A 27,501-nucleotide genomic window follows, 5' to 3' on the forward strand; every position below is an offset into this window, starting at 1 on the left:
GCTCGCCTAATGCTGCTACCTGTGCTGAGCGTGTGTTCCAGCCACTATGAAATACTTGTCCAATTTTAAGGAAACTATTAGGCGATTTTTTTTTTTTTTTTTTTTTTTTTTTTCCAGTCTGTAATCTTCACTTGATAAAGGACTGAACTTCCTTTTCATTATGGATCATAGTTACAGTGCTGCATCAAATTAAGTAAAGCATTGCACAAAATTTTCATGAGTTTGCAGTGGTAAAAATGCATTGCACAAATTTGCATTCGGTTGATTTTAGCCCCTGCATTACTGTGTATGAAATGTAAATTTTACATTGAAATTTTATTTAAAATTGAGAGCAGAATGATCTCATTTTGTTCTAAGTTACTGGTTTTTATATTGGGCGGATGGTTGCGTGCTACATGCCCATTTCTGTCCTTGCACACTGCAAACTGCGATCATAAGAATCATCACATTTCATAAATGGTTCGAGATGTCAAAACAAGGTTTTCTGAAAATGACAGCACATAAAAAACACAGTTATATATAAGTACTTGAAACTTTTTTTATTCACCAACATAGGGAAGTAACTCACCCACAGCTGTCAATCAGTCGGATGGGACGTCTAAACATGTCAATAGTGTTTAGTTTTCAGAAGATTACGCATAGAGTATGGCAGATTTTCAAGCAGCGGTCCACATGCGAGTCTCATAGTCCAGTGGTCAAGTGCATCGACTGCCTATTTGTTGGCTCAGGTTCGATTCCCGCTGCTACCACTGGCTTTTTTCCCCCCTCAATCACTTTACTTTTCTCACAAAAATTATAAAATTTAAATATATTTCAACAATCCAATTTATGTAAGTAAAATTAACATATTCAATTTAGTTGTCATTACTACCCTTTTAAGTCAAATAACTATAGGCCACCACACTGTAACTCATTGATAAAAGTCTGCATGAGCCACCACTGACAGTATCACTGAATTGGCAAATATAGTTTTGAAGAATGAAAGACAGAATGATGACAGACGGAGGGGGGGGGGGGGGGGGGGGCAGACGGACAGACAGACAGACAGAGAGAGAGAGAGATAGAGACTGACCTATTTTGTTTCAGATGGTACAAGGGTGTAAAGTACAATGGCTTAAGATTTTTTTTTTTTTTTTAAAAATAAATCATACTGTCACTGGAAAGTATGCTTAGCTGTAAGACATGAACATCAGTTATTATTTGATTTGAAACTAAAATACATAATCTCAAGTATTCAACAGTGATTGCCATTATTCAAACAGTTTGCATCACCCATCACCTTCCTCCCTACACTGTGTAAGTTGTTTCTCTGTAATTTAACAATTCTAAAAATAGGCTCACATGAAGTATGTTTTAAGTGTAGCCATTGATCTCCTGATTTCCTTCAAACTGAATTATTAATATACCAATGCATAGAGGTCGGCACGGATAAGAAAAGTGCAATCCGCATCCGCAAGGTCCTAATCCGCAACCGCAGCAATTAATCCGCATCCGCATATATTTAAGTTTTGAATGAGTAATTAATAGTAATAGACAGTAGTACTTAGAATTATGGTATGTAATGACAGTTATTGTTAGGGTGCCATTTCTGCGACAACTTAACTACTTTTGACTTCTTAAATCACAGGAAATGCTCTATACCTACTATAAAGCAGACCATTCCAAACAGGAAAGCATTGGCGCTCCGGAGCACACACAGTAGCGGCTCGGATCTCTTGAGATTGGAAACGCTATTTAAAAAACAAAATTCAATGTAATAGTATTACATGATGAAAATACGTGTATAGAAACAATTATATTTCGCTGCTCTTGTGCCAAGGCAGCTGAAAATGACGATGGTTTTAAACTGTTACTAGCACATTGTATCATTTACCGACAGTGTTTTTGTACTCACTGCTTGGATGTGTCAAATTTTTGAAGCCATTCATGTCAGCTGATGATTATATTATAGCTTACGCGTTCAGAACTCGTCATTTCCAGGTGAAAATATTTATAGTATTAGGCCTACACTGCAAAACGCTGGCGCACCTGTGAAAAAGTTAAACTGCCAGCAATAATTGACGTTGTCTGGAAGAAATAACTCGTCTTCCGAAGAGTGACAACAAAATTATTCGTTATAGAAATTAGGAGTCCATTAAGCTTTAGCTAAAAATACGATTGAAATCTCAAACCTCACCTTTTGACTGATTTATCAAATGAAGACCTAGCGATAAATGAAATGTCTGTTTCATTCTCAACTAATCAAAGTTTTCACACTTTAAAACATCCTCAACATTGGCCTAAATTACTAAGACAAAATTTGCAGTATATTTCGCAGTTAATACTTTCAATGTTAAAAACTAATTTTTTTTAAGAGTTTAATGGAACTGCAAACGATTTCAAGATGTCTATATAAAAACCACTGTCCCTCAACTTCAAATGTTAGGTACTGTTCCCTGTTAAGCAATACCGAGTTACAGTTAAAATGTTCAATTTTGTTACGAATTTCAGCCCTTATCTTTACTAATTGGCTGGTAAATTAAAATACACATTATTATTTTGGATGATTTGAATATTTTGTAAGTTTTCAATGTGATCAGAATCTTTCACGGGCTATCGCAATCACAGCTTGTTGGTGGTCATGAACCGTAGTTTGAATCCCACTTGTAATTAATTACAAGGCCCGCCGTGCCACCACTCCGGCCGGGCTGTTTCACTGTTCACAAAGAGCGACAATGCTCGGCGGTTGTAAATGTTACTGTAATGCACGCTAAAATTTAGGTAGACACTTATGAGATCATCATTACCTAGTTTAATAATACTGACGTGTCAGCTGTTGAATGTTCTTGTTGTGAAGAGTAAAAACTTAAAATTGAGCTCTTTAATATGAAAATTACAACAAAACAAATTGACTGTTAAATATTTCCGTCTTTTACCTAATGCCACTTAAGTGTTCTTGTAGAGAATAGTAAAAATACTAACAATATGTCGAGGAAATTCTTTACTATAAATATTACAATAAAAACTCACAGGCTTCAGATTAAATATTTTCATCTTCCACTTGCTTCTCATTCAAACTCTGTTAAAGAAAGAATCACATGAAAAAAAAAATTGTAACCAATTCAGATAAGCCCAAAAAATACAGTGAAGTAAGAGAAGCTGTACAAGTACCTTTTTACTTTGGAAGATTACTATGCAGGAACATGTCATCAATCGTCTGTGGCTTCAAAGACGTGCGTCGGTCCTGCATTATTTCTCCCGCAGTAGAGAAGCTTCTCTCAGATGGCGCGCTGGACGCTGGAATGCAGTACACGAAGTATGCGAGTTTGGAAAGATGCGGATAGAAGTTTTCACATCCATGCCACCAAGCTATCAGGTCGATGCCTTCCGAAAATTGGACTTTATCATTCGTATATCCGAGAATTTCATCTGACGCAAAGTCAAGATCTCTTGTCGATTCATCTTCTGAGGAATCTTCAAATTCATTAAAAAGTATGTCAGACTTCTGTTTTTTTGCAGGAATTCCAGACGTTGTTTCCTCTATCTTAACTGTGGACAATTTCTCACAACATAATTTTTTGCTTCCTTTACAACTTCATCTTTTTCGGCGCTACTAAGAAATTTTAGGTTTTTATATTTTGGATTCAAAAACGTTGCAAGTTTATGGGTTACTGTTATGTCCCATTAAATAGATTTGGCTGTACTCTTTAAATCTATCAGATATGGGCTGTCGCCATCATTTTTTTCAAGGAAGGAGAGAAGTTTTAACTTCCACAACACACATAAATAAAGCGTAGGGGTTTTGGAGGCTTCGAGATCACAATAAGGTATTTTAAATGGTGTCAGAAAGGTTATTACATCTTCCAACATCCTCTTGTCATTAGAATAAATCAAATTATCTTGATTTTTTTCTGACAAAATTGACAGAACTTCAAACCATTGTGAATTAATAGACTCAAACATATCCAATTTACTGTTCCATGGTGTGTCTATATCTCCTTTCAGTGACTTCTGAAGGTGATTCTGAACACCAGATCTTTTAAAGAAAGTTGTGATAGCTCGACAGGAATTTATTAGTCACTGCACGTTACTCTTCTCATCATTTGCGTCTCCTCGAGTCGTGTGCTCCAGCACAGTATTAAGAATGTGTGCTGAGCACGAGAGCCTCTTGTATTGGCGAAGTGCTGCCACAATATTTGGACCCTATACGTAACGAACACGATGTTATTCACAGCACTGAATAAATCGAACGACTGTAGTATCTTAATTAATTCAAGTTTAATGTTATCACCTGTTTTTTAAATCTCACTCCAAATTTCTGGTGCACAACACTCGATCCTCAAGTTTCACTTCTTCATAATTAACATAATGTGCAGTCACTCCCATGTACTTTATTTTACATTACGAATCAGTCCATAAATCGACAGTTAGTGCTCCACCTATATCTCTGAATATATTCTTCACTTCTGCGGAGACAATTTCACGCAGACGATCGGCTGTTTCCTTCAAATTTCTGGATATGGTGGTTGGATGGTAGATTCCTTAGCACTCACTGCACCATACTTGGCCCCCCACATCAATAAGAAACTGTGCCGTCTCGAGAAACCCAGATCCACACACTACTTCGAATGCTAAAATGTCTTTGCTGACAAGATTGATAAGTTTTTCTGTTGCGGCTGTCTTCAAATTTGGTGTAACTTCAGGAACTTTCACATCTCTCTTGGTATTTAAATAAATAATTATGCTACTTTGTCCAGCCTCAACACGAATGTTTTAGCAAATTTGAAGTTCCATTTTTGTGTCCAGTGTAAGAATATACTTTTTTACATGCAAAACAAGCCATTATATCTTTTATCTTTTCATTGCCATCAAATACGTATCTGAATTTTTTCCAAATTGGCGATTTCAATTTGATTTCCTTCACTAATGCAAAATCACCTTCTTTCACTTTACATGAAATTTTATCCATCGATATGGTTTTCATTTGAAGAAAGAACTCTCACTGATATTTGCTACGATGCACGTTGTCACTCCGTCACTACAAAGCGCTAACTGAAGGCAGCGGAAAATTGCTACGGGCACCTGTCTGGTAGACAGTGGGCAGGTTTGCCACCCAGGGAGCACTTCACAGGCCACACAAAAGACACGGTCGCGGGAACGGATTAGGTGCAGGTCTCTTGGGTACAGCTACGTTTGTCGCAGCCAGGGGCTGAGGACAACAGACATCCGCTTTACCTGGGCCCTGCAAGGTTCCAAGAATGTCAACAGACTTTAAGTTTTCAACTGACATTGCAACATACGTACTGGGCAGATGCCCGCTCATTATCCGCAGATGACCTGCCGATATCCGAGCCGGTCGCGATTTTATCCGCCAAGTAACAAATACCGTGGATATACGCATCCGCGCAGACCTCTAACAATGCAGCTCTATACCCATTACCCCGACAACCAATGCACCAAAGAAGTCAACTGATGCCACATAAGCACCATACTGGAAACCATCCTCTAGTTCATAGCTTTTTGAAACAAATCGTGCAAAACCAAAGCTCCAGATTCATACTCTGATGGGCCAATTGTGACCAACTGACCACTGTGTCATCCTCCATAAATGGCATTATATGGAGGAACTTAGAGTCAGCACACTCTCCTGACCCTTACTGGCTTTCTAGACCTCAAGAGTTTCCACTTAGCACTCAAGTAGTTTCTCAACTGACATCACCAGGTTGAGTGAAGCCCACTCTAGTCCTCCCACCAACGAAAAGTCCCTGGCCGTATCAGGAATCTAACTCCAGACACGCAGACCAGTGTGCTATGGCAGTGAACTGCTCTTGAAGAAGATACTTCCAATTCATTTACCCATTAGATAGTAACAGACTTTAGCCCAGATCATAAATAAGTTTCTCTGCCAACAGTCATATTGTTTTGTTAAACACATTCTCAAACAGTGCCTCAGAGGCCCTGTTATCCCTTCAGGGTCTTAGAGACTAATATTTGTGTCAAAAAATGGACCGGCTCCATTAATTGACCCGATACCTGCACTTTTCAGTATTCAATGACACAAATAATGCTGACCTAAAAGATTAAAACTGTGTGCCCGACCGAGACTCGAACTCGGGACCTTTGCCTTTCGTGGGCAAATGCTCTACCATCTGAGCTACCGAAGCACGACTCACGGTTCTGCAAGGTTCGCAGGAGAGCTTCTGTAAAGTTTGGAAGGTAGGAGACGAGATACTGGCAGAAGTAAAGCTGTGAGGACCGGGCGTGAGTCGTGCTTCGGTAGCTCAGATGGTAGAGCACTTGCCCACGAAAGGCAAAGGTCCCGAGTTCCGAGTCTCGGTCGGGCACACAGTTTTAATCTGCCAGGAAGTTTCATATCAGCGCACACTCCGCTGCAGAGTGAAAATCTCATTCTGAACGCTGACCTAGATTACCACAAGTATGTGCACGCACCCCCCGTCCCCCTTCCCAGTTCAGTGCAGGCTGGAAGAGCAGTTCAGAAATAGGTTTTGCAATGCAGGCATAAATATAGTTACTACTCTTATGTCATAATATGTGACACCAACCACAACAAATCACTTATGCATGCACTTTAAACTTTATTGCTGTTACACTATAGAAGTGACATAGAACATCCAAAGGAGAGCACCCAAACACCATTCATGTGATCCATCACCAAGGAAGATAAGTGCTATTCAGTACTAAACCAGGCACTATGTAAATAAGATTTTAAAAAGCAAGCTAATAGGGATGAATGATTTGTACCAGGCTGTTCCAACACTAAACCATAGGGCGTGGGCACGCTCACGCAACCCTCAACTCATCCTTGGGCTGGCACAGCTACCGCCAGCTGGTGGCTCAATTGCACACATTCTGAAGATGCATGATGCACTTGGCCACCTCTGCCCACAAGTGCTTGGCCAGTGTAGTAGGACTGCATAGGCACAGGCTGACTGCCTGACTGCTTGCACATCAGCTGTTCGCCCACCTCTTCCTATGTATGTACTGCCATCCACTGACAGGTACGTGAGATGGAACAGCCTGGTTTGTATCATCGCAACACAGAATTCAGTTGATGAACATGCTGTGAATTACAGTGGGTCTCATGGACCTAGACAATCACAATTGAGCTACAGCTAGTACTATCCTATCAAGTCTCCTAAAGAAGGCTATTCTACGATGTACCATTGATACCTTTAAGGCACACATGTTCTTACGTCTGGTCTAGTGTAAATATAGTTCTCCGTTCAGTTCCATAGCTTCAAATTTATTTCCTGCCTATTCTGTGTCTTTCACTCATATTGTCCCAATAAAATATTTCTGGGTTGATTAACAATTTTTTTTTCCGTCACATGTTTCTCTCTCTCTCTCTCAAGCTCCCCTGAACTCATTAGGAATTTACACGTTTATTTCACATAAAATTTCATCGTGACAACATTTTCACCCAAGTAGAAAAGATAAAGCTGTCAACACAAAGAGAGTTTGAACACTTAAGTCTTTGCTTGGCATGGTGCCACCAGACGCAATATTCCCATGCATTCCTCTGACCTTTGAACTTACTTATCCAACCAGTTATACGAGGTCTAACAAATTAACATTCATTCTGAATCACAGAGCAAATTAGCATTTTCAAAATTATAGGACGAACTGAGGACTGAACCCCAGAACTTCGAATTTTTTGACTGACACTTACCCTCTTTCCCATAGCCTTTACAAATAAACCCAATCTATTTATATGTTTCAACTCACGATCTTTCTACATGTGTCAACTCAGGTTTTCACCAGATCATAGTATATATATTAACAGTTCTTAAATTTTAATTTTGTTTTTATACCATCACTTCCCAATGCTTGGTTGCCCTAAGACTTATTTCTTCCATTTCATTAGTACTGTAAACATCAGTTTTGACAGTTTAACCTTCTATATGGTGAGACACGAAACTAAATATGGTGTCTCGCATAAGGTGGAACTCCCTTATCAACAGATGTTTCTTAGCAATGGAAAAATAAGAGGCTCTACAACATCCAAAAAAAAAAAAAAAAATCATCATCTCTTGACTATTTACTTAGTAGTCATTAACGTTACATTTGATCATTTCTATTAATGCTAAAAAACCTCATTTACAAGGAGTTTCACGGTATATTTTCATTTGTAGCTGTTCTTTCAGTCTTTCAGTTTCTTCCTAATTTTGAGTTTTGATTATCAAAGAGACATTAAGCAAGCACTGTAACTTAGTCCAATAATAAAGAGCAGTTGTTTAATCTGGAAAAAATGAAAAATTTCTATTTTTGTTATTAGAAATGCATAATGTATGTTAGAATTGCAGCATAAACACAATCTGACAGTTCTATAATGTTGAACACTAGAAACATATTAAAACAATGCTTCATCATCAATTATATCTAATTTATTTTCATCGGCAAAATTTCAGTGCATAGTGTTTTCATTTTAGTCTCACCTGTGGAACCTGAGTACTTTTGCCACAGCCTGTTTCACCCACAAGCACTAATGTCTGGAAATTTTCCAACAGGTACAATATATGGCTCCTATTGCTGAAGATTGGCAACTGCTGACGCTGCTGTTCCAATGAAAATGAGACATACGGATTGTACACAAACGTCGTGGCATTATTTGGATCAATTTCAGACTTGTCCTCTTCCCACCAATTTTCAGCTGGAAAAAAAAAAAACCAGAACATAATGCTGAGCTATTATTGTTGTGAACATACTGTTTTGTAATATTAAATGATAGTTAAAGACTTACAAGACGAAAATATGTGCGTAGCACCAATGTCTCATGGCAACCAATGAATATCAGCTCTGACACAGACACTAATTGTACCTCCTAACTTTTATGTATCACAGTCTACAGCTGAAAACATGCCATGTTTTAATTTAATGATATGAATATAATAGAGGGAAACATTCCACGTGGGAAAAATACGCTCCTGGAAATTGAAATAAGAACACCGTGAATTCATTGTCCCAGGAAGGGGAAACTTTATTGACACATTCCTGGGGTCAGATACATCACATGATCACACTGACAGAACCACAGGCACATAGACACAGGCAACAGAGCATGCACAATGTCGGCACTAGTACAGTGTATATCCACCTTTCGCAGCAATGCAGGCTGCTGTTCTCCCATGGAGACGATCGTAGAGATGCTGGATGTAGTCCTGTGGAACGGCTTGCCATGCCATTTCCACCTGGCGCCTCAGTTGGACCAGCGTTCGTGCTGGACGTGCAGACCGCGTGAGACGACGCTTCATCCAGTCCCAAACATGCTCAATGGGGGACAGATCCGGAGATCTTGCTGGCCAGGGTAGTTGACTTACACCTTCTAGAGCACGTTGGGTGGCACGGGATACATGCGGACGTGCATTGTCCTGTTGGAACAGCAAGTTCCCTTGCCGGTCTAGGAATGGTAGAACGATGGGTTCGATGACGGTTTGGATGTACCGTGCACTATTCAGTGTCCCCTCGACGATCACCTGTGGTGTACGGCCAGTGTAGGAGATCGCTCCCCACACCATGATGCCGGGTGTTGGCCCTGTGTGCCTCGGTCGTATGCAGTCCTGATTGTGGCGCTCACCTGCACGGCGCCAAACACGCATACGACCATCATTGGCACCAAGGCAGAAGCGACTCTCATCGCTGAAGATGACACGTCTCCATTCGTCCCTCCATTCACGCCTGTCGCGACACCACTGGAGGCGGGCTGCACGATGTTGGGGCGTGAGCGGAAGATGGCCTAACGGTGTGCTGGACCGTAGCCCAGCTTCATGGAGACGGTTGCGAATGGTCCTCGCCGATACCCCAGGAGCAACAGTGTCCCTAATTTGCTGGGAAGTGGCGGTGCGGTCCCCTACGGCACTGCGTAGGATCCTACGGTCTTGGCGTGCATCCGTGCGTCGCTGCGGTCCGGTCCCAGGTCGACGGGCACGTGCACCTTCCGCCGACCACTGGCGACAACATCGATGTACTGTGGAGACTTCACGCCCCACGTGTTGAGCAATTCGGCGGTACGTCCACCCGGCCTCCCGCATGCCCATTATACGCCCTCGCTCAAAGTCCGTCAACTGCACATACGGTTCACGTCCACGCTGTCGCGGCATGCTACCAGTGTTAAAGACTGCGATGGAGCTCCGTATGCCACGGCAAACTGGCTGACACTGACGGCGGCGGTGCACAAATGCTGCGCAGCTAGCGCCATTCGACGGCCAACACCGCGGTTCCTGGTGTGTCCGCTGTGCCGTGCGTGTGATCATTGCTTGTACAGCCCTCTCGCAGTGTCCGGAGCAAGTATGGTGGGTCTGACACACCGGTGTCAATGTGTTCTTTTTTCCATTTCCAGGAGTGTATATCTAAAAACAAAGATGATGTAACTTACCAAACGAAAGCGTTGGTATGTTGATAGAGACACAGACACAAACACAAACACACACACAAAATTCAAGCTTTCACAACCCACAGTTGCTTCATCAGGAAAGAGGGAAGGAGGGAAGGAGATGGAAAGACAAAAGGATGTGGGTTTTAAGGGAGAGGGTAAGGATTCATTCCAATCCCAGGAGTGGAAAGACTTACCTTGGGGGGGGGGGGGGGGGGGGAAGGACAGGTATACACTCGTGCACCTTTCGCAGCAATGCAGGCTGCTATTCTCCCATGGAGACGATCGTAGAGATGCTGGATGTAGTCCTGTGGAACGGCTTGCCATGCCATTTCCACCTGGCGCCTCAGTTGGACCAGCTAGCGCCATTCGACGGCCAACACCGCGGTTCCTGGTGTGTCCGCTGTGCCGTGCGTGTGATCATTGCTTGTACAGCCCTCTCGCAGTGTCCGGAGCAAGTATGGTGGGAAAGAGGGAAGGAGGGAAGGAGATGGAAAGACAAAAGGATGTGGGTTTTAAGGGAGAGGGTAAGGATTCATTCCAATCCCAGGAGCGGAAAGACTTACCTTGCGGGGGGGGGGGGGGGGGGGGGGGGAGGCCTCAACCTCCACTAATTTCAAGTTGCTGCCGCTCATACCTCACCTGTCATTCAACAACATCTCTGCCTCTACTTCCACCTCGACTGACAACTCTGCCCAAACTCTTTGCCTTTACATGTGTCTGTGTGTGTGTGTGTGTGTGTGTGTGTGTGTGTGTTTTTGTGTATCAACACACCAACGCTTTTGTTTGGTAAGTTACTGGGAAATATTCGCTAAATAAAAGATTCCTACAGAAATTTACTGCAGGATAAAATCAATCATGAAGTATTTAGTAATGGGCTGAAAGAAGAACAGGAACGAAACGGTTAAGTATGGAATACATTATCTTTATTAGATTAATATTTCTGAGAGAGAGAGAGAGAGAGAGAGAGAGAGAGAGAGAGAGAGAGAGAGAGAGTACCGTTTTTGTGTGCACTAATTAAGGTTCAGTTCATAAGTTCTGAGTGTATTATTTAAAGAAATTAGTTCTATAAAGTAACAATGTTATCCTATCCAGTCAAGCAAATTTAAGTTTTATTTTCTGATTTGTATTTTTTTTAAATACTGTGTAGTCTATTATTCAAATTAGGTATATTCGTGTTTCAACCTATATACACAATACGAAGTTCCATAATTTTCCAAATTCCACTGGGGCCTGGAGCTTTGTTCAACTTTAATGATTTCAGCTGTTTCTCAACACCACTGACACTAATATTTATTTCATTAATATTTTCAGTGGTACAAGTTAGAATAGGCAAGATGGCGTCAGTAGGTCAGTGCAGTGCTGCATCAATCTCAGTAAAAAAGCAATTTTATAATACCTCGTCATGTAAAAAAAATGTAAAAAACATGAAGTGCAACTTTCGGTTACATGGGAGGCATGTGAACATAAACCTGAAGTTCGCAAATGACGATATTTGTTGGACCTGTGGTTATTGTATGCATGATGAACGTGACGTTCTTCTCTACACAAAAAAACGAAATTATCAAGGTACTGAATAGAGATTTTGAAACCCTCGAGAAAGAAATAGCATTCCTGAAACAAGGAAACAAAAAACCCGAAGTGAGAAAAGTTTGAGGTCTAGTGGAAACAGTGGTGGAAAATACCCACAAAAAACAGTCGTATTGATATTGTTAAACGTGATTCGCAAACAAAAAAGTGTTGTTTACGATGAAACAAACATAATATTGAACTCAGAATATGTCGAAACCACAAATAAATTCACGTGGACTACAGTAAAGTCCAAAAACAGAACACGAAACCGTCATGAAAGTGAAAAAAAAAAAGCACTAGAAACTGTGTGAAAGTTACATCGAATAAGTTTTCAGCACTAGACTCAGCCAGCAAACAGTGTAAGCTAAAGTAAATACAATGAATTCCCTGATTTAAAAAAAAAAATCTAACGCCTCTAAGTACAAAAGTTATTACTGTATGTGGACAGCCACAGAAAAAGCCTTTCAGCTCCCCTCCATGAAGCTTTACACAATGAGTATTCTGTATTCGCAAAAGTTAAACCCAGAGCTACATTAAGTGCTGTAGTTGAGAATTTATCAGAAACAAACATTTTCAAAAAAGTTGACCATGTTGTAATCATTGGCAGTGCCAATGATGTTTACAAAAACAAGAGCAAGTCAGTGCTCCCAGTTTACAGGAAGTTATTGCCAAAACTATACAACACTAATGTTACCCTAATAAACCTTCCAGTGTGACATTATCTCCTGCAGTGGTCACGTGTTAATACAGAAATTGAGCACTATAAATTAGAAATGCAGAAACTATGTAAAAAAACTAAATCATGTGCACTCAAGACATAAGCAAACAAACGTGAAGAACATACCATGCACGGACTTCACTTAAACAGAAATGGAAAGCTCGAGTTAGTGCAACAGGTGACGGAACTTTGTGAGGAGCTGCATAAAACCACACACCCGATCATCTTGGATTATAATCAGCAAATTGTTTTTAGGCTCAATTTCAAGCAAAATGACTTTACTGAACTAATCCCCTTGGATTGGAAAGAACCTTGCTTACATGTCAAAGAAAGTTACTTGGAAATGAGTAAATTGTCATTACAGGGCATTGTTAAAAACTTGAGTAATAATTTAACTGATTCAGAAGACCATGTCACAAAGTGTTGTAAAATATCAGTGCCCTTTAGGATAATGCCTTTAAATGTGCAGTATCTTAGGAATAAACTCAATTTGCTGCCAGTATTTGTGGATGAGAATTCACCACAACTGTTATTAATTACAGGACATGGACTAAAAGACAATGAAATTGAGTATCACAAACTAGATGGTTATTTGTTAGCAGATAGTTACTGTAGGCAACAATACGAAGGGGGTGGGGTGGCAATATTTGTAAATGAACATCTTCCATTTAAGAAAATCTCATTTGTTAAACAACACTGCAAAGAAGAAACAATTTAAATGGCTGCTGTTGTGGTCTGCATAAACATTCATTCAAGCAGTTTAGCTAAACAAAGTTATTGGAATGTACCGACCATCAAATACAGATGTGTTGTGCTCTCTTGATAGACATAACAGGGCAATTAGACAAACAGGCCCCACTAACCTTAGCATAGTTGGAGACTTAAATACTGATGCAAACTCCTGTAGTATAACCTATTCAAAAATAACAGATATATTAAAGTCATATAATCTCACAAATATAGTGAACTCTGATGCTAGAGTAACAAAGTCAAGCTCCAGTAAGACAGATTATGTAAAGGCCAACAAAAATGTATAAGACAGTGTTAATTTTCAAAGTGTTGATTTTCATTACTCAGATGACAATTGTCAGGTGTTAGAATAGTTAAGGTTAGCTGAACTAACAGCAACTAAGATAAATGAGAAGAAGCAGATCCTGAATAGCACCAACATCAGTGCCTTCAGAACTAAGTTGTTGTTTTGTTGTTGTGGTCTTCAGTCCTGAGACTGGTTTGATGCAGCTCTCCATGCTACCCTATCCTGTGCTAGCTGCTTCATCTCCCAGTACTTACTGCAACCCACATCCTTCTGAATCTGCTTTGTGTATTCATCTCTTGGTCTCCCTCTACGATTTTTACCCTCCACTCTGCCCTCCAATGCTAAATTTGTGATCCCTTGATGCCTCAGAACATGTCCTACTAACCGGTCCCTTCTTTTTGTCAAGTTGTGCCACATACTCCTCTTCTCCCCAATTCTATTCAATACTTCATCATTAGTTATGTGATCTACCCATCTAATCTTCAGCATTCTTCTGTAGCACCACATTTCAAAAGCTTCTATTCTCTTCCTGTCCAACCTATTTATTGTCCATGTTTCACTTCCATACATAGCTACACTCCATACAAACACTTTCAGAAATGACTTCCTGACACTTAAATCTATACTCTACGTTAACAAATTCCTCTTCTTCAGAAACGCTTTCCTTGCCATTGCCAGTCTACATTTTATATCCTCTCTACTTCAACCATCGTCAGTTATTTTGCTCCCCAAATAGCAAAACTCCTTTACTACTTTAAGTGTCTCATTTCCTAATCTAATTCCCTCAGCATTACCCGAATTAATTCGACTACATTCCATTATCCTCGTTTTGCTTTTGTTGATGTTCATCTTATATCCTCCTTTCAAGACACTGTCCATTCCATTCAACTGCTCTTCCGAGTCCTTTGCTGTCTCTGACAGAATTACAATGTCATCGGGGAACCTCAAAGTTTTTATTTCTTCTCCATGGATTTTAATGCCTACTCCGAACTTTTCTTTTGTTTCCTTTACTGCTTGCTCAATATACAGATTGAATAGCATCAGGGAGAGGCTACAACCCTGTCTCACTCCTGTCCCAACCACTGCTTCCCTTTCGTGCCCCTCGACTCTTATAACTGCCATCTGCTTTCTGTACAAATTGTAAATAGCCTTTCGCTCCCTGTAATTTACCCCTGCCACCTTTATAATTTGAAAGAGAGTTTAATATAATCCATTATGGAGTCGAGGTAGCAGTTGTCGTTGTACTGGTTATCACTGTTAGCAAGAATCGCGGTTGAATGCTAACAGTGATAACCAGTTGAAAGAGAGTATTCCAGTCAACATTGTCGAAAGCTTTCTCTAAGTCTACAAATGCTAGAAATGTAGGTTTGCCTTTCCTTAATCTTTCTTCTAAGATAAGTCGTAGGGTCATTATTGCCTCACGTGTTCAAATATTTCTATGGAATCCAAACTGATCATCCCCGCGGTCGGCTTCAACCAGTTTTTCCATTCGTCTGTAAAGAATTTGCGTTAGTATTTTGCAGCTGTGACTTATTAAACTGATAGTTCGGTAATTTTCACATCTGTCAACACCTGCTTTCTTTGGGATTGGAATTATTATATTCTTCTTGAAGTCTGAGGGTATTTCGCCTGTCTCTTACATTTTGCTCACCAGATGGTAGAGTTTTGTCAGGGCTGGCTCTCTTAAGGCTACCAGTAGTTCTAATGGAATGTTGTCTACTCCCAGGGCCTTGTTTCGGCTTAGGTCTTTCAGTGCTCTGTCAAACTCTTCACACAGTATCATATACCCCATTTCATCTACATCCTGTTCCATTTCCATAATATTGTCCTCAAGTACATCGCCCTTGTATAAACCCTCTATATACTCCTTCCACCTTTCTGCCTTCCCTTCTTTGCTTAGAACTGGGTTTCCATCTGAGCTCTTGATATTCATGCAAGTGGTTCTCTTTTCTCCAAAGGTCTCTTTAATTTTCCTGTAGGCAGTATCTATCTTACCCCTAGTGAGATAAGCCTCTACATCCTTACATTTGTCCTCTAGCCATCCCTGCTTAGCCATTTTGCACTTCCTGTCGATCTCATTTTTGAGACGTCTGTATTCCTTTTTGCCTCCTTCATTTACTGCGTTTTTATGTTTTCTCCTTTCGCCAATTAAGTTCAATATTTCTTCTGTTACCCAAGGAGTTCTACTAGCCCTCGTCTTTTTACCTACTTGATCCTCTGCTGCCTTCACTACTTCATCCCTCATAGCTACCCATTCTTCTTCAACTGTACTTCTTTCCCCCATTCCTGTCAATTGTTCCCTTATGCTCTCCCTGAAACTCTGTACAACCTCTGGTTCTTTCAGTTTATCCAGGTCCCATCTTCTTGAATTCCCATCTTTTTGCAGTTTCTTCAGTTTTAATCCTCAGTTCATAACCAATAGATTGTGATCAGAGTCCACATCTACCCCTGGAAATGTCTTACAATTTAAAACCTGGTTCCTAAATCTCTGTCTTACCATTATATAATCTATCTGATACCTTCTAGTATCTCATGGATTCTTCCAGGTACACAACCTTCTTTCATGATTCTTGAACCAAGTGTTAGCTATGATTAAGTTATGCCCTGTGCAAAACTCTACCAGGCGGCTTCCTCTTTCATTTCTCTCCCCCCGATCCATATTCACCTACTATGTTTCCTTCTCTCCCTTTTCCTACTCTCGAATTCCAGTCACCCCTGACTATTAAGTTTTCGTCTCCCTTCACTACCTAAATAATTTCTTTTATCTCATCATACATTTCATCAATTTCTTCATCATCTGCAGAGCTAGTTGGCATATAAACTTTTACTACTGTAGTAGGCGTGGGCTTCATGTCTATCTTGGCCACAACAATGAGTTCACTATGCTGTTTGTAGTAGCTTACACGCACTCCTATTTTTTATTCATTTTTTTTATTCATTTATTCCTATTTTTTTATTCATTATTAGTTTTATTCGTTATTAGTTAAGTTAGCAGAGAAGAAATGGGACACTATTTACCAAACTAAGGGGTCAGAAAACAAATAGGAAAAAATTTTATAGGACAGTGCTGAAGCATTTCAACTGCTACTGTCCTCTCAACGAAATATCCAGGGTACGAACCAACTCTTGTCTTTAAAGTAATCTAGGCTGAAACTTACAACTAGGCTGATTAAGTTAAGACGGAAATATATATGATCTTGACTTTATATAAGTAAACAAAGCTACATATATTTAAGGAAAAGTACAATGAAGCCAAAAAAACTTAAAACAGACCTTTTACACTTGAGGAAACAGATAAACAATGATGCAATAGAGCGTTCAGCCAACATAGGTAAGTGAGACATCCTGGAGACTAATCAATAAACATGGTAAAGCCACCAGCAAGGGACAGAGTGAACCATTTAGCATTAGACACGAGGACCATCTAGTGAAAGATCCAAATGAAATATGTAATTTATTCATTAAGCTTTTTATCTCTCCTTTTGACCAACAAGCCCCTATTCTAGATCTACAAGCTGCCACACCAAATGATGTCAAGGATGGTACAGAGCTCGAATTTATGGAGGTGAATGAAATAGTAATATTTAACACAATGCAAAAGCTAAAGAACAAGCATTCATCTGGATGGGATGGTATGTCAAGTGTGGTGTTAAGGAAATGTGCCAATGAAATAACTAAACCCCTTACCTATCTTATCAACTGTAGTATTAATGGAAACATATACCCAAATGCCTTAAAAATAAGTGTTTACAGCCAATCCATAAGAAGGGAAGTAAAGAAGTAGTCTCAAATTATAGACCGATATCACTAATCCCTACCTTCAGTAAAATATTTGAAACAGTTATCCTATCACAACATTTTTCTCAAGAAACAAAATGCTTCCTGAATCGCTGCATGGATTTAGGAAAAACCTACGCACGATCACTGCTGTTACCAGTTTCTTCCATCAAGTATATAGCAATATAGAATGGGGTATGCACACAGCCAGAATATTCCTTGACCTGAGCGAAGCTTTTGACTCAGTAAACCATGAGCTTCTCTTAAACTATGGGCATATAATATCAGTGATGCATCAATGAAACTTCTATCCACTTATCCGGTGAATTGGAAACTGGGTACCAACCTTACACATCAAACTGACAATAATAACCTTTAACAGTGACACACGGAGTCCCTCAAGGCTCAATTCTTGGACCTTTTCTCTTTTTAGCATATATTAATGACATTGTACAGCCCATAAACTCACACATTGTAAATTATGCTGATGACACCTCAGTTTTATTTCATGGTAAAGAATTGTGAGGAACTGAAATTCTCAGCAAGTAATGTAATACTAGAATTAAGTTCATATTTTCATGCACAAGGATTAAAGGTCAACGTAAATAAATTCCAGATGCTAATATTTACAACTGGCAGCTCACACCACTCTTGCATAAATGAGGTATGCGGCATAGTGGCAGATGAAGCAAACTAGTGTAAATTTGTAGGGGCCCATCTGAACTCAAACCTAAGCTGATTAGCCACATGTAAGTAAAAAAGTCAGCAATGGGCAGTATCTTCTTAGCCAACTGTCCATAATGGTGCCCACCCACACACTTAAAACTGTATTATGAGAATCTGTCCCCATCTTAGCTACTGTATAGAAATATGGGGTCGTGCTGCAGACATTCACCTTAAAAGAGTACTACTGCTACAAAACAGAGGGTTAAGGATTATAATGGATTAGGCTTAAAGACTCTTGCCGTGATGTTTTCAGACAACACAAATTGTACTTCACCATATACTCTTTGTATCTTTATAAATTTATTACTTTTTTCTCTCTCAGAAAACTGAAGTAACTAAATGTAGTGATATAAATGACCACAACACCAGGTCCAAAGAGAATTTCTACAAACAAAGAATAAGATTAAAAATGATGGACCAGAGCCCATATACTAATGGACTAAGTGGTGTAATAAACTGCCAGAGTCCATGAAAAACAGAAACAAAAAGCAATTCAAATCAAAACTAAAAGAATTCTTAATTGAAAAGTGTGTATTCACCCAACGAATTTTGAATGGTTAAGTTTAAGAGCTGTAAAATAATGTATAAGAATAATTGGCTGTATTAATATGTCTAAGATGTAATGTATTTTGACAAGCATCAATTTACTGTTTAATTACTATCTGTAAGGCTAAGATCTAAATGTATTTACGTTTGTAACTGTACTTGACATTTGCAGAAGCATCATATTGACGACTCCATGCAAAAAAATCTAAATAAATAAAAATTGGGGCAATTCTTCTTTGTAAAAGAACATCTGAAAATGGAGTTAAGCATTTCAGCTTTTGCTTTGCTATACTCAATTTCAGTTCCTCTCATTTCACTAGGGATAGCACACTAACTTTGGTGCCACTAACAGCCTTTACATATGACCAGAATTTCTTTGGATTCTGTGAGGAGTATTTGAGAATATTCTGCTGTGGTAGTCACTGAAGGCACCACACACTGCTTCCTTGACAGCCAAACGCATTTCATTCAGCATCTCTCTTTCTGTAGCCCTACGCTTTCATTTACAAGTATTATGCAGTAATATCTGTTTCCTTAGAAGTTTCTTTACAGTGACTGTATACCATGGAGCCTCCCTCCCATTATGAACTGTTCTACTGGGTACATGTCTACCCATTGCATGGTCAGCTATTCTTTTAAACTTGAGCCTCAGTTCCTCTACATGCTCCTGATCTGTGCTGAAAATTTCAATTTTCTCACTGAAATATGACAACTGATTTTTTATCTAGATTACTGAACATATGTATCTTTCTGCTTATTTCAGTTGTCCTTTGCACGTTGGCGATCACTGTTGCCAGAACTGCATCTTGGTCACTGATACCAGTTCCAACGGAGACATCCTCAAAGAGGTTAGGTCTATTTGTTGCCATTAGATCCAAGGCAAGGCAGGGGATCCAGATCTGTCATTGGCTATATAATAATAGATCAGGAATTCAGGAAGGCTGTGAGGGACACACGTGTATTCAGGCGATTCTTTGATGACACTGATCATTATTTAATCTGCAGTGAAGTTGGGATTTTGAGGCCGAAAGTGCAGGAGGTCAGGTCCATATGTAGGAGGATAAGAGTGGAGAAACTTCAGGATAAGGAAATCAGGCAGAAGTACATAACAGTGATCTCAGAAAGGTACCAGTTAGTTGAATGTAGTCAATTACAGTCATTGGAAAAGGAATGGACAAGGTACAGGGACACAGTACTAGATGTGGCTAAATAATGTCTTGGAACAGTAGTGTGTAAAGGTAGGATGAAGCAAACAGCTTGGTGGAATGACGCAGTCAAGGCAGCCTGTAAAAGGAAAAAGAAGGCGTGTCAAAAATGGCTACATACTAGAACTCAGGTAGACAGAGAAAGTAATGTTGAAGAAAGAAACAAAGCCAAACAGATAATTGCAGCATCCAAGAAGAAATCTTGGGAAGACTTTGGAAACAGTTTGGAGACTGGGTCAAGCTGCTGGAAAACCATTCTGGAGTGTAATTAGCAGTCTTCAAAAGGGAGGTAAGAAGGAAATGACAAGTATTTTGGACAGGTCAGGAAAACTGCTGGTGAATCCTGTGGATTCCTTGGGCAGATGGACGGAATATTTTGAAGAGTTGCTCAATGTAGGTGAAAATACGATCAGTAATGTTTCAGATTTCGAGGTAGAATGGGATAGGAATGATGATGGAAATAGGATCACATTTGAGGAAGTGGAGAAAATGGTCAATAGATTGCAGTGCAATAAAGCAGCTGGGGTGGATGAAATTAAGTCGGAACTCATCAAATACAGTGGAATGTCAGGTCTTAAATGGCTACACAGGATAATTGAATTGGCCTGGGAGTCGGGACAGATTCCATCAGACTGGACAAAAGCAGTAATCACACCAATCTTTAAACATGGAAACAGAAAAGATTGTAACAACTACAGAGGTATCTCTTTAATCAGCGTTGTGGGTAAAATCTTCTCAGGTATTGTTGAAAGGAAAGTGCGAGTATTAGTTGAGGACCAATTGGATGAAAATCAGTGTGGGTTTAGGCCTCTTAGAGGTTGTCAGGACCAGGTCTTTAGCTTACGGCAAATAATGGAGAAGTGTTACGAGTGGAACAGAGAATTGTATCTATGCTTTATAGATCTAGGAAAGGCATATGACCGGGTTCCTAGGAGGAAGTTATTGTCTGTTCTACGAGATTATGGAATAGGAGGCAAACTTTTGCAAGCAATTAAAGGTCTTTACATGGATAGTCAGGCAGCAGTTAGAGTTGACGGTAAATTGAGTTCATGGTTCAGAGTAGTTTCAGGGGTACGACAAGGCTGCAACCTGTCTCCACTGTTGTTCATATTATTTATGGATCATATGTTGAAAACAATAGACTGGCTGGGTGAGATTAAGATATGTGAACACAAAATAAGCAGTCTTGCATTTGCGGATGACTTAGTTGTGATGGCAGATTCGATTGAAAGTTTGCAAAGTAATATTTCAGAGCTAGATCAGAAATGTAAGGACTATGGTATGAAGATGAGCATCTCCAAAATGAAAGTAATGTCAGTGGGAAAGAGATACAAACGGATTGAGTGCCAAATAGGAGGAACAAAGTTAGAACAGGTGGACGGTTTCAAGTACTTAGGATGCATATTCTCACAGGATGGTAACATAGTGAAAGAACTGGAAGCGAGGTGTAGCAAAGCTAATGCAGTGAGCTCTCAGCTACGATCTACTCTCTTCTGCAAGAAGGAAGTCAGTAGCAAGACTAAGTTATCTGTGCACCGTTCAATCTTTCGACCAACTTTGTTGTATGGGAGCGAACGCTGGGTGGATTCAGGTTACCTTATCAACAGGGTTGAGGTTACGGATATGAAAGTAGCTAAGATGATTGCAGGTACTAGTAGATGGGAACAATGGCAGGAGGGTGTCCACAATGAGGAAATCAAAGAAAAACTGGGAATGAACTCTATAGATGCAGCAGTCAGGGCGAACAGGCTTAGATGGTGGGGTCATGTTACACGCATGGGAGAAGCAAGGTTACCCAAGAGACTCATGGGTTCAGCAGAAGAGGGTAGGAGGAGTCGGGGCAGACCAAGGAGAAGGTACCTGGATTCGGTTAAGAATGATTTCGAAGTAACAGGTTTAACATCAGAAGAGGAACCAATGTTAGCACTGAATAGGGGATCATGGAGGAATTTTATAAGGGGGACTATGCTCCAGACTGAACGCTGAAAGGCATAATCAGTCTTAAATGATGATGATGATGATGATGATGATGACGAGATCCAATATATTTCCATCATGAGTTTGGTTCCTAACAATCTGTTCCAAGTAGTTTTCAGAGAAGGAATTTAGTAAAGTTTCACAGGATGTCTTATCACACCCACCACTAACAAAACTGTAGTATTCCCAATTAATTGATTGGATGATTGAAGTATCCTCCGACTATTACAATACGATTGAGGAACTTAGGTACAAGTGAACTGCAGTTTTCTCTAAAGTTTTTGGTTACATCAGGAGATGAGTCTGGTAGGTGATACAAGGATCCAATCATCATTTTATGCCCACCCCTGACATTGAGTCTTGCCTAAACAATCTCACTAGCAGCTTCAATTTCTATCTCAGTGGATTTGGGTTTCTTGTCTACTGCAGCAAATACACCACCTCCATTTCCTATTTGCCTATCCTTTCAATATACACTTAAATTTTCCCCAAAATATCTCACTGCTATCAATTTCAGGTTTCAACGTGCTTTCTGGACAAAGTATTATGTGAGCTCCACTGTTTTTCACAAGCGCTTCAAACTATGGCATTTTTCTGAATGCTTCAGCAATTTACCTCTAGGATGTTAATACTCTCACTTGTGGGAGGAATTTCTTTTGATCTTACACTGATACTTCTAGGTTTCCTACAGCTATCATTACAGTCCCTTGTTTCGTATGTGGTCCATTCAGATAGTCTGACATCTCAGAAAAGTCAGAACGATAAAAGGGAAAAGGCTTAAAAACGTAAAAGTGCAGTCGTGTCGTCAATGGTAAAAACAAAATGAGGGGCATGGAAGACAGGACAAAGAAGGAAGCTGAAAATCACGGCAAAGAGACGCAAGGCGGAGCCCAACCGGTAAACCCGCCCGAGGGTGGAAATCAGGTTGGCGACATCCACGGTCTGGGAACAAGATAGAATAGGAAGGATGAGTGTGAGAGGAATGGACAGCGATTGCATAAGACACCATAAGCTGGGACTGCCGAACAGAAAGGGGAAAGGGGGGGGGGGTTCCCAGCTTCAACCAGGAGACTATCAACAGGGCTAGTAGGGAAGACACCAGTGGCCTAATGGATACCACGATGGTGGACTGGATCCAGCATATGCAGTGTGGAAGGAGCAGCTGAACCATAAACTTGACAACCATAGTCCAAGCGAGACAGAACTAAAGCACGACAAAGGCGGAGAAGGATGGAGCGGTCCGCACCGCAAGAGGTGTGGGCAAGGAAGCGAAGAACATTGAGTTAAGGAAACATCCTACCGTCAGAAGTCTGATATGAGGCAGCCAAGTCAGCTTGTTGTCGAAAAGAAGACCCACGAAACGAAACTGTGGGACCACAGGCAATCGTTGTGCATCAAGATAGAGCTCCGGATCGGGTTGGATCATAGTACGGCGACAGAAGTGGACCACCTGCGATTTTAAAGGAGAGAATTGAAACCCGTGTGAGAGGGTCCATGCAGAGGCACGCCGTATAGCTCCCTGGAGCTGCCGCTCTGCAGAGGCCATCGAAGAGGAACTAACCCAAATGCAGTAATCATCCACATACAGAGCAATGGTGACCAAAGGACTGACAGAGGCCACAAGTCCATCGATAGCAAGGAGGAAAAGAAGTACACTCAGTACAGAACCCTGTGGGGATGCCAGTCTCCTGGGTCCGAGGAGAACTAAAAACAGTACAAACCCGAACCCTGAACAACCGATGGAACAGGAACTGGTGGATAAAAATCGGGAGTGGGCCCCAAAGACACTACTGATGAAGTGTAAGTAAGATGTGATGGCGCCAAGCCGTGTCCTAGGCCTTGCGAAGGTCGAAAAATACTGCAACCAAATGACACTGCTGGGAGAAAGCCTGCCAAAATGCAGATTCCAAGCGAAGTAAATGATCAGAGACTGTCCCTCTCGGAAGCCACACTGGTAAGGGGACAATAGATCCCGAGATTCGAGGACCCAATTGAGCCGACAGGCTACCATCCATTCAAGTAACTTGCAAACAACATTTGTCAGATTAATTGGCCTATAGCTTTCAACAAATAGGGCGTTCCTGCCAGGCTTAAGGGCAGGAACCACGATGCTATCCTTCGAAGGGAAGTCACCTTGGAGCCAAATACGGTTAAACACCCGGAGAAGATATTGCCATTGTGGAGCACTGAGATGTTGAAGCAGTTTGTTACAAATAAAGTCTGGGCCAGAGGACGTATCATGAGAAGAAGAAAGTGCAGAAATAAATTCCCATCGGTAAAAGGTTCGTTGTAAGATTCTGACTGACAAGGGGTAAAACATAAGGCAGAAGCTTCGGCCCACTGTTTCTGGTGAAGGAAAGCAGCAGGATAGGAGACTGAGGCTGATGCCGTTGCAAAAAAGCCGTCTGGGAAGTGAAGGCCTTGGAGGGTGGACTGTCGATGGCAACCTTGGAGTGAAGCGTAGCCCATACCCACAACATAGGGACAGTAGAACAGAGGGAAGAAAAAGTGTTCCCAACATATCCGTTTGCTCTGTTTGATTAAATAAGAGGCTTTAGCCCGAAGGCGTTTAAAGGTAATAAGGTTGGCAATAGATGGGTGCCTCTTAAGGTGTTGCAAAGCTCAATGGCAATCACGGATAGCAATGGCAAAGGCCGTACTCCACCACGGGACTTGCCGGCAGCGAAATGGTCCAGATGAGCGTGGTCCAGCAAGGCTAGCGGCACTAACAATCTTGTCAGACACGTCATGTAAGACGTCATCAATACAACCTGACAAAGAGGGAGAAAAAACAACCTGTGCAGTGTATAGAGGCCGATCGGTGTGTTGGAAAGACCAACGAGGTAACCTGTCCATCGGGGAGCGGGAAGGGAGTGAGAGAATCAACAGGAAATGGTCACTATCACAAGGTCATCGTGTGGTGACCAGTGTAATGAAGGGAGGAGAGAGGGAGAAGAAAGAGGAAGATCAACGGCAGAAAAGATACCATGACTGGCACTGAAATGAGTAGGGGAGCCATCATTAAGAAGGCACAAGTCGTGGTCTGCAATAAACTGGTCTATGAGAAGACCTCGTCTAGATGGAAATTCACTGCCCTACAAGGGATGATGAGCATTAAAATCCCCGAGAAGGAGGAAGGGAGGAGGAAGTTGCTGAAGAAGGGCAGTTAAGGCAGCAGGTGTAAGAGTCCTGTCAGGAGGGAGATAAAGATTGAAAACCGTGACCTCAGAGTCCAGATGGACCCTAACAGCAACCCCTTCCCATGTAGTTTGAAGAGGAATCCACATGCTAGCAACGTCTGTACGGACCAACATACAAATGCCACCAGAGGCCCGCAGGGGGCTGACCCTATTTTGACAGAAAACACGGAACCCACAGAGGGTCGGCGAGTGATCAGTAAAATGAGATTCCTGTAGAACCATACATGCTGCAGAGCAAGATGAAATAAGGGATTTCAACTCCGGAATGTTATGGTAATATCCATTACAATTCCATTGGATAACCAGAACGATGATTCAAATGGGGGTTGAACAGGCTAAAGCCAGTCATGCCGCCAGGTCACCACCCGTCACTGACAAGGGGGGTGCAACATCCATGAACAAAGGGTCAGAATCTGGTTGTGAAGCCGGGGATGGGACTTCTGGTGACACCAGACGCTCCTTGTCTCGGGACTTATGTTTCTTCTTCTTTTCTGTTTGAGATCGAGGAGGGCTTGTAACGCCGGAAATGCATATCCTCCTATTTCCATCTATTGCACTGCAAATTTCTTCCCTTATTTTGTTACCTCAAGATATGACATTTCTGTGTCTTTGTATATTGTAATTGTTTTACTATTTGTATATATATGCATTTATGTCTATGTATAACTGGTTTGTTTTGTGAATATTATTTGTATTTATACGCTGGGTCTGGCCTAGGGAAAACTATGCTATCGAACGAATACATCGATAGGTCGTGTGAAGAACGAAAGTGTGTAGGATCTTTGGTAGTGTTAACTCTGCCGGTGGAGTGCGGGCTGAGCAGAGAGTCTGGTTGGAGTAGTGCGATTGAGCAGGTGTGTTGTGTGACGCTCCCGCAAGTTGCCGGGCTTTCGGGGTTTGGCAGCATGTAATTACGATCGACTGGCTATGATAGTTTCAGACACGGTGTCGCGGACGGGAAGCATTAGCTGGCGCACATTAAGAGCCCGTTTCGCCTGGTGACCGTGTCGAGAAGGAGGCGCGCCAACATCCAGCTTCTGCAACAGCGACGGCCGACAATGAGTGACCGTCGCCACCTCCTCGATCGACGGCTTCAAACCTTCAATCAGCTAACAAGGAAGACCAAAAGCACGTAAAGTTTCAGAACTGTATGGCAGACCTCAGCTTTTCACATTGTTCCATTTGCCTCGCAAAATTACAGCAACTTAGCATGAACCTTTGTTGCTCATTGTCCCAATTGCATTGCCAAGCAGGGTCCCTTCCTTTTCCAAAATGAACCCGAGTGTCGTTGAAATTCAAATGCCAGCATTAAAATAATATAATTCAATTTCACTGCCTTAATTTCAAAGTTCAGTTAAAGTATTCATAGCTGGCTACAATATTTAGATTACACGAGCACAAATTAAGAGTGCGAGATTTGTTAGCATATTTTAGCTTACCTGTGACTGCAGCTCAGCTTGGTACGTACTAAATTTTACTATTGTTAATTGTTCAGAATCATTTAATTCAAGTTCGAAGTTAAATCTCTTATTTCTAAATCGTGTAGAGTCAAGTTGCTTTTGAAATGATTGTTGAGGTAGTCCAAGACTAACCGTATTTTACTGAATTTCGATGTGCTTCAGAAAGAAAGCTCACATTAACTTCAGTCACTAAATTAACTTTTGATTTTCCGGTTTTATTAATTCTTTTGCTAAATTAAGTCAGAGTGTAGCGAAATTTATTACTTCTGACAAACTTTCAGTTTTCACATTACACGTGTCAACCTTCAGTTGCCACGCTTCTAGTGCTAATTATATGTGTAATAACCTTTCTTTTTCAGTTACTATAGTAATTATCCTTAGGACTGGCGACTGTAATTTCCCCCAAATCTCAAATATCTAATTACCGCTAGTTAATTGTTAACGTAATGGCCGCACATTTACTTTCTTTACTAACTTTACCCCTTTTCAAAATTAATTTCCACCAGTTTCATTTGCATTTTTCCTTTCATTTAGATGTAACCCTTTCCTCCCTCTTTACCGACAGATTAACTTCGGTGATGATTGCTTTTCCCAAATTTCCATTAGGTACACGCGGTTTTATTTTTCACTGTCATTAAGGTCGATAAGTGAGGGGGAGGTTACAGGCTGTGTGGCATAAAGGAGCCAGCTGTTGCAAGATCGCGAACAGAAAGAGATCGAGCGACCTGGAGGTCGACAGACACTGGTTCTCGCGGTCGGTGCGTGGCAGCAGACGTTTGGCCTGGAAGGTGCCAGGAAGGGGTATCCCGGGAGGGACGCCCTTGACTGATAGACGTCGAAGAAGTGGGACACTTCTCGGGCTGGGGAGGGGGAGCAGTGCCCGGAGGAGAAGGTGTGGGAGCCACAGGAGAGGGG

At 41.1% G+C, this 27,501-nt stretch overlaps 1 protein-coding gene across 3 annotated transcripts in view; it reads right to left on the reverse strand.

Moving 5' to 3' along the window:
• LOC126262263 (probable ATP-dependent RNA helicase DHX35) overlaps window positions 1–27,501 on the reverse strand; it is a 233,149-nt gene that overhangs the window by 166,907 nt on the left and 38,741 nt on the right. For all 3 annotated transcript variants that reach the window (XM_049958759.1, XM_049958758.1, XM_049958757.1), the window contains one exon: window positions 8,436–8,650. Coding sequence is in view for 2 of the 3 variants with exons in the window: in XM_049958758.1 (XP_049814715.1) it covers window positions 8,436–8,650 (215 nt within the window). In the remaining variant the exon portion in view is untranslated. The remainder of the gene's footprint in view (window positions 1–8,435; window positions 8,651–27,501) is intronic.

Source organism: Schistocerca nitens, chromosome 6, assembly GCF_023898315.1.
Source record: "Schistocerca nitens isolate TAMUIC-IGC-003100 chromosome 6, iqSchNite1.1, whole genome shotgun sequence".
NCBI classification, from domain to species: Eukaryota; Metazoa; Arthropoda; class Insecta; order Orthoptera; family Acrididae; genus Schistocerca; species Schistocerca nitens.